This window comes from Peromyscus eremicus, chromosome 8b (genome assembly GCF_949786415.1).
Source record: "Peromyscus eremicus chromosome 8b, PerEre_H2_v1, whole genome shotgun sequence".
NCBI classification, from domain to species: domain Eukaryota; kingdom Metazoa; phylum Chordata; class Mammalia; order Rodentia; family Cricetidae; genus Peromyscus; species Peromyscus eremicus.
Genome location: NC_081424.1, coordinates 46,607,117 through 46,622,888, shown reverse-complemented (window position 1 = coordinate 46,622,888; position 15,772 = coordinate 46,607,117). Strand labels below are relative to the sequence as shown.

Here is a 15,772-nt window from a genome sequence, read left to right as displayed (position 1 = left end):
AGCAGCTTCCGTTTCTGGCTTCTGTCTTTGCTTGACTCTATAGGGCACGAGTGAGGCCAGTGAGTTTCCCTTTGCCCCTTAGGCCCACTGGAGGCAGAATTCACCCAAAGAGTCTCATTTTCTGAGTGACAGCCTTTGGGCAAACCCCGATGAAAGGCAATGGTAGAGAGCCCAAGGGGCATGATGCTTGGGAATCAATCAGCTTCTTAGGATACAGAGCCTGAAGAAAGAATAGGGGTCGGGAAGGGAGGCCAATCATCTAACCTGTTAATTAAATCAGAGACTAGAGAAGCAGTTGCTTTGGATGACTTTCCTGTTCTGAATGTCCAAGGTTCCTCATTGCCTTGGGGTAAAAATAAATATTTTCCCGTAAGTCCTTAACAATCAGGCACAATTTTACCTTGTGTCTTATAAACAGTGAAAAACAGGGAGGTGGGTTTTAGATGCACACAAGCAGGAGGAATTGCTTGAGCAGTGGTCCTCAACCTGTGGGTCCCGATCCCCCACCATGGTCACGTATCAGATATCCTGCACATCGGATATTTACATCATGATTCATAACAGTAGCAAAATTACAGTTACGAAGTAGCAATGACATAATTTTATTGGTTGGGAGGTCAGCGCAAATGTATTAAATGGTTGCAGCATTAGGAAAACTGAGAACCACTGTTTCTGAGCGTGCCTGTTTGTTTCTGTGTTCCTCCAGGGCATTTGGGGGGTTCTGGAGTCTTTTCTCTATTTTCCAGACAGCGTTCACACAGATCTGCACCAAGGGCTGAGTACTGCTTCAGATCCGCCCTCGCCCTCGCATCACCCAGCCATTCCACTGAGGTACACCTCAGACCCCAGAGAAGTTGTCTCCTTATTGAGATGATCTTAGACACCATATTTAGCCACTCTGCATATATATATATGGTTTTTTGAGACAGAGTTTCTCTGTGTAGCTTTGCGCCTTTCCTGGAACTCACTCTATAGCCCAGGCTGGCCTCGAGCTCACAGAGATCTGCCTGCCTCTGCCTCCCAAGTGCTGGGATCAAAGGCGTGTGCCACCACCGCCCGGCACTCTGCATCTTTTGTACCTTAAAAAATGTACACAGTTATCTGAATCTCTGTTTAAACCCAGCTTTTTTGATGTCCTCATACAATCTTGATTTTTTTCATTGTACTGTTTACCTTTATAGCTGCAATAAGAGTAGAGTCTGGGAAGTAACTGCTGTAGTCACCACTCAAGGACCAAGTTAGAGCCAGGTGGCGGTGGCGCATGCCTTTAATCCCAGCACTCAGGAGGCAGAGACAGGTGGATCTCTGTGAGTTCAAGGCCAGCCTGGTCTACAGAGTGAGTTCCAGGATAGGCTCCAAAAGCTACAGAGAAACTTGTCTTGAAAAACAAAACAAAAACAAACAAACAAACAAAAAGGACCAACTTAGAATTTCAATCATGTTGTGAATATACAACCTTCCCAGGATAGGTGACATGATAAAAATTAGTTTGAAATAAATAGTAGGTTTAAAATCATAGCAATAAGAAAACAGTGTAGTTAGATCCTTGGGCATAACCTTCAATCCCACCATGTATAGTACAAACTGAGAAGCTAATCCTTGCAGCCTGAAGTCAGGGTAGGAAAGGCTTTAAATGTGTGGGTTCCTGGAAGATGCACCGGAAAATCTCGGGTGCCGGCAGGGTCTGCCTCCTTGAGTGGAAGGGTGTTATATGTGAGTGGCATTCAGCTTATGGAGATACATGTTGATGTACATTTATGACATTCACAGTTTTGTACAGGTCTATCGCACATCAAGACAAAGGTTTTCTGGGAAAAAAAAATAACAATAAACCCCAAATAGGTCACACGACTTAGAGAAGCTAATGATCTATTGATCGAGAGGGGCTGTGTTACTGTGCTACTGTGTTTTATTCACAACAACCGTGGGTTCCTTCTGGACCACAAGGCTCTGATGAGCGGAGGGAAGTCACTCCATAGGGGAGAAGCATGAAGCTTGGAAAACTCTTGGAATCTGGAGATATTGTTGTGGATACAGCTCCCCCTAGTGTACTGAACAACACAGGTGCCCTGCATAGAGGCCAGGCCCTGCTCTCCCTTTCCCAGCCTAGTCTGAACCACTTGAGATTTGTTTAACATGGCCAGCCTTTCTCTTCCCTAATCAATCACAGGTCAGGGAAGAGAGTGGGACGGACGTCCTGCATTCCCATGAGCACCGATAGACATGGGCATCGTGAATTCACATGAACTGTGCAAATACTACAAAAATATTAAACATATGTTAAAAGTATATTCATTTACTTCATTATTAGTTGCTCACAACTACAGGGTGTCACCATGTAGACCTGGCTGTCCTGGAACTTGGTATATAGAGTAGCTGGCCGCAGACTCACAGAGATCTACCTGTCTCTGCCTCCCCAGTGCTGAGAGTAAAGGTATGTGCCACCACCGCCTTTACTTTTGAAAGTTTCTACACTAGTAGGTTTCCATATGGCATTTTCAAAAGTCTTTATTAGTAGTATTTTCCATACACCTCCTCTGCCCTGCCCACCCATCACCCCGGGATGCAGGCTCTGAAAGGCAGCCTATGCTCCAACAGATTGTCCTACACTCATGCACATATAAGCAGAACTAAATGGACTCAGAGGGTGTAAGAGAAGGGGGATGTAGAGGGGGAGGGAGAGAGAGAAAGAACATGTAAAGAGGTTGGGATGGGACACTGGAGGCAGAATAGGGGAAGAATTGTAGAGGACCAAATGGGAGGTGGATTGGATCCAAACACACTACAGGCATATATAAATATTAAATAAAACAAAGTGATTTCAGAAAGAGTTGCCACATTTTTCTTGATGTAGGAGAACGTATGTGAAGGAGACTGAGCAAAACCAAAAGATGATTCTGAGCTATTCAGAATTCACTAAAGGGTTTTTTGTCCCCATCTTGTACTTATCAAAACGCATATCACCTGCAAATCCATGTTCCTTGAGCAGGACACTTGTAGCCTTTGGAAGCAGGAGGAAGGCAGCTCCTCCCGTGAGGTAACTGTACTCCGTGGCTTATCCAACAGGATGCTTGTCTGAGCGTTTGTCTCTGGAATATCCATCCCTCAGGATGTCAGCGGATCTTGCTCAGGTAAGAGTTCTACGTCAGACAATGTTGGAAGCATTTGGGATTTAGAAAAGGCAAATAATTTTTAAGGAAACTGCAATATGCCTCAGAGCCCTCACGATGCTGTTACTACGACACCATATGTCGGGACAGCACTTGAAGAACTGTGGTATTTCCCAAATTAGCACGTTGTTATTTTTTTCATGCTTATTTTCACAAACTCGATCCATTAATTTTCCTTTGGGGATACATACTGGCCTAGGATTTCGGTATCTTTCCATCATAGCCAGAGAAGAAACAGCACAGAGTGCCGGCAGGAGAGAATACTGGGGCTCAGATAAATAGGACGGCTTGGGGGACATTTGTGGTCAGAGTCGCAGCTCTTTGCCGTGTGTGAAAACTGGTACTGTAGTGTGTTCAAGTTTCAGTCACGGCAGCCCTAGAGTGGATGTGGAGGGACCAAGACACTGTAGACAACACCAGTCCATTATCTCACTACCCCACGGAAGGCAGCAGGGACCCACAAAGGCACTACTATAACTTCTACTTCTTTTTTCTTCTGTCACAGCTGTGATTTGACTTCTAAGAATGAGAGGCAGGACTTCAGAAGTACAGGATCATAGACTGCTGATTTCCACTACTTTTTTTTTTTTTTTTTTAAATCAAAACGGTTCCTTATGACAGCCAGACATGGTGGTGCATGCCGCTAATCTCATCACTCAGGAGGCTCAGGCAGGGGAAGCGTGAGTTCGAGGCAAGACTTTGTCTCAAAAGCATGAAAACAGAAACAAACGCAAAACCCTCTTTTTGTGTGCGGCCTCTGTGAGAATTCACATCGCTCTTCCTCTTGTGGTTGTGATTAACAGGATCCCAAGCCCACAAGAGACTTCAAAGAAGTCAGAGGAAGCACGTTGTGACGTAGGGTTGTGACGTAGGGCGGGTGAAATGACTCAGAAGGTTAAGGGACCTGCTGCTGAGATGATGGCCTGAGTTCAATCCCCAGGACCCACGCAGTAGGAGGAGAGAACTGACTCCTGAAAGTTGTCCTGTGACTTCCACACATACACCCGGGTACCTCATATGCTCTCACACATTTACACATGCAGACACACACACACTAAATAAATACATGTGATAAATAAACGTAAACCAGAGGTGAATCCTAGAACTCACAGCGAAGCCAAGTCCTTTCAAAGACGTTGAGAAAAAAATCAAATTCCACAGTGTTTCGTCCTGGATAAAGCACATGAATTAGGACAACAGAGGCCAGGCCAGGAGGGATAGTCTTTGCGTTCTCTCTGACTCACGGGTAGTTCAGTGAGCCTATGCATGTGGGCTCATTTCCCACTTCAGAAGTGCGGCTCGTAGACACGAGGGACTGGGCACCCACGGGCCTGGACTAACGTGTGATTATATATTCTCTAGCTCCAGTTCCCTGGCTTAGGAAGCACTGTGGCTCTTCTGTTAGCATTTGGGGCAGGAGGGTGATAAAGACTCAGCGCAGACGCAGCTCTTAGATGTCCCTGGACCTTCTAGATGGGTTGATTTTAAGCACGCGGAAGTCAGTTCACACCAACGCCCGGTGACAGACTAAGCGGGATTTGAACTCTTGACTTTCCTGTAGCTCAGTCTCCGTCCTGGTTTTATGCAGCTGCTCCAGGCTCCACCTCATAGCCAGTGTGCTGTGTCTGGCAGACCCATCCTGCAGGCTGCTTCTCCTCACGACTGGACTCAAAGGCGTGTTACAGGTCAGGGCTGAATGTTCTGGCAGACACACCATGGACAGACGACTCTATGCCTGCTCAAAACATACAGTGTCTGGCGAAAGCCAGATTGAAGATTGCTAACCTCACCCGCCAAGATTCCAAAAGGAAAAACTTAGCTCAGAGTTTTCCTCTTCGTAGTGATTTTTCTTCCTTTCCTTTTCTCTCTCTCTCTCTCTCTCTCTCTCTCTCTCTCTCTCTCTCTCTCTCCATCTCCTCCCTCTTTCCCTCCCTCCCTCCCTCCCTCCCTCCCTCCCTCCCTCCCTCCCTCCCTCCCTCCCTCTCTCTTAAAAAGGGAGTCCCCATGTTTACAAATTGAAATCAATGCACAAGCGGTCAGTTCATGCTTCTGTGACCCATGAACGTCTGTAGGTCTGGGCTTCCTTGGGAATCGGTAGCAGCCTGGGGAGCATTGAGCCAAGCCTGCCCTAGCCGGGAAGGAATTCTGCAGAGGGAAACGGTGAGGAGGCCTGAGCGCTCATGGCCTGGTTAGCCTCTGGTTTTGCCTTCCAGAGACATGTCTGCACTCAGCTTCTACTAGTTTTATGAGCTGCATTTTGAGTCTATTTTTTTTTTTTGAAGTGGGTTTTTCTAAACTCCTTATAGAAACTGAGACAGGAATCTGCATTTTGAATTTAAGAGAAATAAGAGCGAGATAGGTAAACGGGGCTCAAATCTGTTTACCGAAAATGAGAACATGGGCTGGGAAGAGGGCTGAGTGTGTAGAGTGCTTGTTGTGTTGTAAGCATGGGGAACTGAGTTTGATCCACAGCACCCTGTCAAAGCCGGATGACCATGCCTGTCACCCAAGCCATCAGGAGGAGCAGACACACAGATTGCAGGGATCCCCAGGACTGTAGCGGTGGAAATTGTGAGGTCCAGGTTTGGAGAGGAACCTTGTCCTGAAAAATAAGACAGAGGGTGGTGGGGAATATTGCTCCCTGGTTCAACTCACAGCCTGGGTTCAATCCCCGGGACCGTGGTAGAAGGAGAGAACCGATTCCGGCAAGTTGTCCTCTGACCTGAACACACACGCACCCAGAATAAAGTCTAAAAAAAATGTAGTTAAAAAATGACAATAAGGTAGAGACTAGAGAAAAACAGTTCTAGCCTTCACAGGCACACACATACATACCACACATGCCCTTAAAGAAAAAGGAGTGAGACACCTTCTCTTTAAACCGTAACCTCTAAAATAAGGAGAAAATTCTAGAACAGAACACTAATTTTATATCTGCCTTGGATGTCTGTTTGATAACTAATAACTAATAATAAGGCCCTCTTTGGTGGAATGGGGCTAGGTTGCCAGCCCCAGTTCCAGGAGAGCCCAGAGTGGGCCTGAGCCCAAAATACTAAAGTGTGGTAGGTGGGCCTGGGTGTGGCTGGCTGAAATTTATTTTATTCTGGGTTCTAGGTCAGTAGTTTAGAGCTGTAGAGATGGTTCAGTCTGTTAAGTGCTTGCCTGAAAATATGGGGACCGGAGTTTACGCCCCCCACCAGAACCCATTTGGGAAAGAGAAAACAAAACAAAGGAAAAAAACCCAGCTTGGCATGATGGTGTGCCTATAACCTCAGTACAGAGGCAGCAAAGTCAGGTGGGTCCCTAGAGCAAAGTCTAGGCCAGTGAGACCTTGTCTCAAAAGTCAGGTGGGTGGATTTGAGCTGGAGACGTCGTTTCCTGGCTAGACACTTGCTGTACAAGCCTGGTGACCCAAGTTTGATCCCTGGGACCCATGGAGAAGTAGAAAGAAAGAACTGACTCCACAGTGGTGTCCTCTGACCTCCTCACATGTGCCTTGTTACGCGCATGCTCCGTCGGCCTCTACCACAACAATAAATAAATAGGAATTTATAGAATGAAGATGGATGGAGCCTGAGGCTTGAGGAATAACACACGAGGATGTCCTCTGGCCTCCACATGTCTCACTATGCAAGCACATACACCCCCATGAACACACACACACACACATACACCCCCATGAACACACACACACACACACACACACACACACACAAACACACACACACACACACACACACACACACACACACACAGGGGTGGGGTTAGCGTTAACTATTGACCTAGAGTGTGTGATATACTTGCCTCTCTCCTCTGAGCCTTGGTTTTCTGCTGGAAAATGAGGAGACGATCCAGGCCGCTCCGCCGTCCTCTACTGCAGCTCCAGGAATCTGACTGTGGACTTCCTTCCTCCTGGCTGGTGTTCAGTTCTTCTGCTGTGGCTATTCTGAAGGAAGCTGGAGGTCTTGAGATGAACTGAGTCCCCTCAAAATACACGTTGGCCTAGGGTCTTAGCAAGTTAAAAGGAGGCCTTCAGGGTGAGACCTGACACAGGACGGCTGGAGAGAGATGTGTGAACACACTGAGAGAGGACCATGGGAAGACAATGGAGTGGAGACAGTCATCCGCCAGCCAAGGAAAAGCTTTAGAACCCAATACTGCCAACGTCTTCATCTTCGCCTTCCAGCCTCCATGCTGAAGACCCCAGTAGGCAGTACCCTGCTACAGAAGCCCAAGGTAATACAGTGGGCTCTAGCAACTTTTCTTGACGTTGAGACGTTCTTTTCTTTTCTTTCTCTCTCTCTCTCTCTCTCTCTCTCTCTCTCTCTCTCTCTCTCTCTCTCTTTCTTTCTTTCTTTCTTTCTTTCTCTCCTCTCCTTCCTTCCTTCCTTCCTTTCTTGTTTTTTTCCTAAGGTTTTTTTTTTTTTTTTCTCAAAACAGGATCTCACTATGCAGCTTTGGCTGTCTTGGAACTCACCGTGTAGACCAGGCTGGCCTTGAACTCAGAGATCCGCCTGCCTCTGCCTCCTTAGTGCTGACATTAAAGGTATGTGCCACTATGCCTGGCTTCTCATGTGTTTTTCTTAATAGATCTAGTCTTAGCCAAAGTAGGCTTTCTTGTATTGGGATTATCAAGTATTTTGTTCACTTTTTAAAAATACATTTCTTTATCAACAGATAAAGTAATTTCAGTAAAATAAAACTACACTTCCTTAAAGGCAACTTCACAAGTTTGACCTTACTTTTTCTATATAATTTACTTAACTTTATGTGTATTGGTGTGAAGGTGTCAGATCCCCTGGAACTGGAGCTACAGACAGTTGTAAGCTGCCATGTGGGTGCTGGGAATTGAACCTGGGTCCTTTGGAAGAGCAGCTCTGAACCACTGAGCCATCTCTCCAGCCCCGACCTTGCTTTTTCAAAAGTAGCTATGACTCATTATTCTGTCTTTCATGACATACTGCCTGCAAGGGTTAATTTTCATTGTTGATTGATTTGACTGAATGTGGAATTACCTAAGGGACACACCCAGAGGTATGTCTGCGAGGGAGTGTCTGGGGAGGTTTAATGAGAAGGAAAACCTACCTCGAGTGTTGACATCACTATCCCACGACTGGGCCCCAGACTGAAAAGGGTTGGGGAAGAAGCCGGATGAGCTCCAGCCTTCTTGTCTTCCTGCTTCCCGACTCCAGATGCAATGTGACCGGCTTCTCATGCTTGCCTCCTCCTCTCCGACCACTGTTTCCCCAACATGACGGCTAGATTCCCTCAAACCCAAAGAAAGTCTTCTTTACATGACTCTTGTCAGTGAAGGAATACAGTTTTTATTAAAAAAAAAAAAGTGATTGAAAACCGAATAGTTCGTTAGATTAACCCGTGGGTACTGACTCTAGAACTTCACGTAAGGGAGTTTAGAGCAAGCAAGCCATGCAGATGTGGCACAGCCTGCCTTTTGCAGTTTTCTGGATTTTAAATTTCATTCAGTCAAATTCAATTTCCTGAGTTACAGAAAAAAAAAAGGCATGAAACAATAAAGAGCCCTCTCCACTTACCACCTGTTGAGGAGACACTCAGATTTCTTAAACAGTATTATCAAAATAGACTTTTCTTGCAGTGAATACCCAGATCTGATTCTTTTACACAATAGTCCCCTGTAGCTGGAATGTAGTACACAACATTTACAAAGCACTGAGGGGGGGGGGGTCTGTCTCTGTCCTCCCTCCCTCCCTCCCCCCCCCCCCCTCTCTCTCTCTCTCTCTCTCTCTCTTCCTCCCTCTCTCTCTCTAAATTCCATTGCACCACAGCATTAACACTTCCTGGAGAGGTGTTTCTAGCATGAAGACCACTCACTGGCAAGGTAGAATAATCAGCCTTTGAGGCTCTGCACTCCCATGATTCCAGTGAGCTTATACACTGAGAGATGAGGCAGGTCCTTCCTTTCCTACTCTATAGTACACACTGTAGATACTTACGGTGTGGCTGAAACAACTATTGCTTCCCCACACCATGGGCATGTATTTGAACACTTGGTCCTCAGATGGTGGGCACTGTTTTGGGAGGTTCTGTGTAGAAACCCACAAAGGTTTCCTAGTGAGAACTTACTCAGGTTCTGAGAATCTGAGCTTGCTTTTACCCAGCAGGGCTGCATAAGGGGATGATTTGACCACGGGTGGGCATTTTTACCAGGTGTTTGGAAGGGTCTACACTTGGCTGTGCGGTATGCTTTGATCTAGCAAGGGGGAGGTCTTTTGTCCCGCCCCTTAGCATTGTTATAAAAAAGTCCTTTTGATGAGCCAGAAGGAGCCAGTGGATTTTGATCCAGGTCCTCCCAAAGCTCTCCTGTGTTTCTGTCCGTCTCCTCTCCACTATCTTTCTATCTAAAAGTTTCTTATTCCTCTCTCCTCTTCATAGGAACCCTTTAAAAGATGGGAGCTAGCCTCCCACAGTTATGGAACCTTTAGGGGGTGTAGTTTTGCTAGAGGAAGTACATCCCTGTAGGGCTTTGGAAGTTTGTAGCATTGCCCTACTTCTCTGAAAAAAATGTGATGTAAGCTTCCTGCTCCTGCTCCCATGCCTGCCCGTTGCCGTGACTTCCACACAATTATGGACTACCCCTTTAGAACCATAAACTAAGGTAAAGCTTTTCTTCCTTAAGTTGCTTTTGGGCATGGTACTTTATCATAGCAACTGAAAACTAATTATACTACACTCAGCAGATGGACACTAAGTTGATCAGCACACATAGAAATAGAGCCAATTTTTTAGTATTTTACACATACAACTAGATGAATGAATGGCTAGTTCAAGGTTTTTAGCAGGGGTTTTTAATTAATGAATTTTGGTGTGTGTGTGTGTGGGTGTGTGTGTGTTTGGAATTTTTTTTGGTGGGGGGATCATATAGTTACAAGGATGAAAGTTGATAGATTTTTCAAGGACACACATTAAAAAACAACAACACATCTTGAGGAAAGAGGGAAGTCTTTAATTTCCAACTATCAAAATAACAGAAAAAGGTCAACTTATTTATATTCATTTAATTCTATGGGTAATGAATAAGTTAAGGAACACTTCACCTCAAACACAGATTGTTTTTTGTTTAAGCTAAGCTAATGCTTTAATTCCATATATATTTTCAAATTCCCATCAATGTCAAACACCATTTTTTAATCCTTAAAAAAAAAAAAAAGATTTACAAGCACTTTTACAGCATTCAAGGAAGTCAGCTGAGGGTTCATAAGAATAATTTTCCTTTTAAAAAACATCCATCTGACCAAAATAAAATCATTTTAATTAACTCCTTCCTGAGTAACTAAAAACTTGGAATGTGCTGAAAGGTTATAATAAATAAGGCAAGGACCAAACTAGCTTAAAATGCATTTTCTTTTTTAAATTAAACTATGTAAAATGTACAATATATTTCATGAAGTACAAACTATGTCGGGCCAAGGCCCAGGTGAGCTGATGAAGTACCTTGACTTTGGGGATCTAGGGGTGGGCTGTGTGCTGGGATAAGACACCACGAGGGTCCTGCAAGTAATAATAGCCCCCTCTCCTGAGAAGTGACAGTGACCACGGGTGGGAATCAATGCCTTGGAGCACACAGCAAGTGCTGTGCAAACTTCTAGGAAGAAGGGGACCTTTATGAGCGACCAGCTGTCCCGGTATCTTAACAAGAGCAGGGAAAAACAAGCCAATACAACTTCATCTGCAGACTGCGAGACTGCACGCTGGGTGTGTAAGCTCACCGACACTCTGTCTATGCGATGTCGTGGACGTGACCCGCCAAGTACCTCGCTGCTGCTCTTCTACTTGTCTGGAGAATGGTGGCTGTTTTCTAGATTGTTCTGGAAAGTCTGATTAAGGGGAAGGCTCAGGTCTCTCTGAACAGCATAAAGGCTATTTCCCCTTCTGTGAACAGTTCCATTATTCACATCCTGTCCCAGTTCTCTGAGGCAGAACGGAGGCTCATGAGTGGCTGGTACTGGACTTCCATCTCTGTGATTCCTGCCCTTCCCTGGATGCCCGTGGGCTGGAGCCTTCTTAATGCATCTCATGATGAAGTAGCTTCAGTATGCACTGGACAGTTTTCAAAAGGACTGGCTTTAGACTTTGGCTCGTGTCCAGTTTTAGTGAAGGAAGGGGAAAAATGCTAGAGAGACTTGATGGTCTCTGCGAAGCAGAAAACGCGTGGCTTGTGTCAAGTCGGAGTCCTGTATAAGCTAACTTACTTGGCTAGTGCTCTTCAAGGGCTGGCTCTGGGGTAAACCTGAGGCAGATACAAGTTGTCACTGATGTCCTTCCTGCTGCCACCCACCGCACTCTGGCTCTTAGCTAGTTGCACAACATCCAACAGGGAGAATATGCATTTTTCAGGACTTTTTAAAAGACAGACACAATCCAAGAAACGGAAGTATCATGGGTGGTGGGGAATTGGCGGGAGGGAAGAAGTGGAAGGCATATTTTGGTGCAAAAGGCTTGCCCAGTGTCTATTCAGGTCACAAGGGGTTGCCAGCCTGCTCAAACGCTGGCCAAACAGTGCCCTGTCCAGAAATCTTGCTGTCTCTGGCATTGATATCCCTGGGAAAGATTATCGGGAGCAAGCAGGTTCTGTAAAATATGATTCAACTGCTGTTTACACAGGACTTAGGGAGGGCCCTTTGTTACTGAATAACAGCAGCTCTTGCAGGTCTAGAAGTTATGAAAGAGACCAAATTCTGTAAAGCACAATCTGGCTATGAGTGTGCTTGGGGGAACTGTGCCTGGTGGACAGCCACGCTTAGGATTCCTGGCATAAATATCGAGGCCAAAGGTAAATCAGTTTCCGGTGCTTCCACTTGGAACCACCCAGGGGGTAGGGAGGCTTCAGGTGGCCACGGCCTTCTCCTGATGCCACACGGCCCTCACATTTGATCTGTCCCGCCCACACTTGACATAATAGGCAAACGCCGTTCCTCGTTACGCTCCTTCCAAACAGAATGACACTTGAAAATGGAATGTCTTGGTGCAGCTTAGCATCGGTGCGCTTTGATCTTGACAAGTTTCCCCGGCTCTGATTGGTTGGGAAGGTGGGTGCTGGAGCTGTCTTATGTTCTCAGCAACAAGTACTCTGTTCTTGGTGACAGCATCCCCTGAGATAGACCAGAGGCTGCGTCCTGCAGGGGACCCTCCCTCGTGTTCCTATCGGTCCCCTTTCTACTACCAGATGCTTCTAGACTCCCCCCCCCCCCCGAAATGGTTGTTTCTACTGCAAGATACAAATCTGGATATCTACCGCAGAAGTAATATTTTGGAGACACCTTATGATAAAATGATAAAATGACTGGGCTGGAGGACACATTTCTCCCTCTTCTCTCACTGTAAGGGGTGGGCAGGGGATGGGGAAGGCTGTTTTATGACGAGGTGCCTTATGCTGGACCAATCTAGTGTATCTGGAAAGACTCAAGGAGGCAAGAAAAAAAAAAAACCAGAATAAAATTAAACAAATAAAACCCGCAAAACCGGGCATCTCCCAATGACCCCAACATGTGGGAATGTTTTGTTCTTTTTAATGCACCCGAGCATTAATGAAAGTCCCTTCACAATTTTTCTTCCCCAAAGAACTTTCTGGGACGCGGGGACACAGCCACGGTGGCGACGTCACGCTGGTATCACCTCTTATAGATGTCTTCCAGCCACTTCTCATCATCTTGTTCCTCGTCGTCGATTGGCTCCTCGGTCTCCAGAGGGGTGGGAATGAAGAACTGTGGACGCAGAGGAGGTCTGGTGCGAGACTTCAGTCCGAGCTTGCGCTTCAGCAGGTGGAACTGCTCTTTGACGTAGTGGTAGAACTCGTACTCGTACCTCATTCTCTGGTAGAGGATCTGCAGGGCCTCGGGCGAGGGGACAGTTTTCTTCACGGTCACAGTCATGTTGCCAAGTTTCCTATGCTCTGGAAAAGAACCAGGGAGTCCGTGAGCAACTATCCAGGAAGGCCTTGGCTCAGGAGCAACCAGGGTGTGTGTGTGTGTGTGTGTGTGTGTGTGTGTGTGTGTGTGTGTGTTTATGTATGTGTGTTTGTGTGTGTGTATGTGTATGTGTGTGTGTGTTTGTGTATGTGTGTGTGTTTGTGTATGTGTGTGTGTGTTTGTGTATGTGTGTATGTGTTTGTGTCTGTGTTTATGTATGTGTGTTTGTGTGTGTGTATGTGTATGTGTGTGTGTGTTTGTGTATGTGTGTGTGTGTTTGTGTATGTGTGTGTGTTTGTGTATGTGTGTGTATGTGTTTGTGTCTGTGTTTGTGTATGTTTGTGTGTGTGTGTTTATGTATGTGTGTTTGTGTGTGTATGTGTTTGTGTGTGTGTTTGTGTATGTGTTTGTGTATGTGTGTGTGTTTGTGTATGTGTGTGTGTATGTGTTTGTGTTTGTGTTTGTGTGTGTGTGTGTGTGTGTGTGTGTGTGTGTGTGTGCCTGCCTGGGATCGGACCTTCAACAAAGAAAAGATGTCCCCCGGGATATGGCCAGGTGTCTCATTTCTAGACTGGAGAAAAAGAACTCACTTGTTTACAGTCTCCTCCAGTGTGTTCCAAACTGGGTAAAAGGCAGGTGTGGTAGGCCCCTGCCACTTGAGTGGATTAGGAGGGAGGATCGTGTTGGAGTTGGCAGTTGGCTTATTAGCACAGTGAGACCCTGTGCCAATGAAAATGAATAAATAAATGGACACTGTTGTGTTTGTCTTCTACAAAAAGAGAGGAGAGAATGAGGAAGAGGAAAAAGAAAAGGTTCTTGTGAATAATAATAATAATAATAATAGTAAATATTATTATTATTGAGACAGGGTCTATTATGTAGTCCTGGCTGTCCTGGAACTTACTATGTAGACCAGGCTGGCCTCTAACTCAGAGATGCACCTGCTTTTCTGCCCCACCTCACCCCCAGCCCCAGGGCTGGAATTAAAGGTGTGCACCACCATGTCAGGCTAGATTCTTGTGATTTTATTATTTATTAGTTAAACGATTAGAGCCAAACTGTTCTAAAATGAATCTGGAGAATGTTACAAAAATCACGTAAAAATGCAGCCATTGGCTGAATATTTCAGAGAACTAGGCAGAGAGAATGCAGGCAGGAAAGGCAGACTTGGGGAGGGATAACGTTTCTTCTCGCCCACAGAAGGGCTCTCAGCTAGTGCTCCTGGTCTTCTGTTCCCACTCCTCTCCAGGGAGGTATGCTGTGGGATGGTCTGTATGTCAAGTGTGTTGCTGATTGGTCAATAAATAAATCACTGATTGGCCAGTGGCCAGGCAGGAAGTATAGGCAGGACAAAGAGGAGAATAAAGCTGGGAAGTGGAAGGCTGAGTCAGAGACACTGCCAGCCGCCACGATGACAAACAGCATGTGAAGATGCCGGTAAGCCACGAGCCACGTGGCAAGATATAGATTTATAGAAATGGATTAATTTAAGCTGTAAGAACAGTTAGCAAGAAGCCTGCCACAGCCATACAGTTTGTAACCAATATAAGTCTCTGTGTTTACTTGGTTGGGTCTGAGCGGCTATGGGACTGGCAGGTGAGAGAGATTTGTCCTGACTGTGGGCCAGGCAGGAAAACTCTAGCTACAGAGGTAAGCCACATACACTGTACCCATGTTTCCTATTTGTGTACTGGGGAAGGAGACGAAGAAGTTGCTCTCACTGGGCAGTGGTGGTGCACGCCTTTAATCCCAGCACTCGGGAGGCAAAGCCAGGAGGATCTCTGTGAGTTCGAGGCCAGCCTAGGCTACAGAGTGAGTTCCAGGAAAGGCACCAAAGCTACACAGAGAAACCCTGTCTCAAAAAACCAAAAAAAAAAAAAAAAAAAAAAAAAAAAAGTTGCTCCCTGGGGCAGGTGCCTGTCTGTGGACTGCACATCCTGTAGGATGGTGCACGACTTCATGCCACACATGTAGTCATTTTCTTGTCTACCTTCATTTGGCAAAGCTGGCATCTGGACTGCCATCTCTCTGTCTCCAGTGCGCATTTATCAATTAGCTGAGAACCCGGGCGTGAGAAAGTGGGTGTTATTTGTTAGCCCCTCAAATCCCACAGGCAAGTGCACAGAGCACATGCTGGGTCATCCTAATGACTTCGGTAGGAGGTAGGTCAATAGGCTGTAACCATTCCAGCAGCCAACAAAGAATTTTAACACATTACACTGTTCTTAAAATAACAGAGCCACAATTATTACTAGGTATGAAACCATTTGGAAATGTTTTCCATCGAGTCTCTTAACAAAAGGCTTCAGTGGAATTAGCAACATTTTAATAGTATCCATGGAGTAAGTCCAGGATAGCACATCTGCTCCCAGGCAGCCATGGCTCTGGGGACTCCGCTCAAATTCCTTCGTACTGTCTTACTTTATCCACATTTTATAAGGCAATGAAATCTGCAGTGAGATCCCAAGGGGTCTTTCCACACAGTTACACCACTGTCCTGATAACTGTACCCACTTTGGGGAAGCATTGGTCATAACAAACACGAGGCCAAGCGGTCTGTCTGTCTGTCTGCAAATGCCTCAGAACAGGCAGAGAAAGCAAAGGGGAATTTCCCACTTTCAGCGATGAGAGTTTAGAAAGACTTTTCTTGGGTAGCAA

General features: G+C 45.8%; 1 protein-coding gene across 1 annotated transcript in view; it reads right to left on the bottom strand.

Moving 5' to 3' along the window:
* Positions 1 to 12,698: 12,698 nt before the first annotated feature.
* The window catches only part of Ust (uronyl 2-sulfotransferase), a 289,547-nt gene continuing 286,473 nt past the window's right edge, over positions 12,699 to 15,772 (bottom strand). Inside the window, exon 8 of the mRNA XM_059272763.1 lies at positions 12,699 to 13,098. Coding sequence (XP_059128746.1) covers positions 12,818 to 13,098 — 281 coding nt within the window. The 3' untranslated portion in view covers positions 12,699 to 12,817. The remainder of the gene's footprint in view (positions 13,099 to 15,772) is intronic.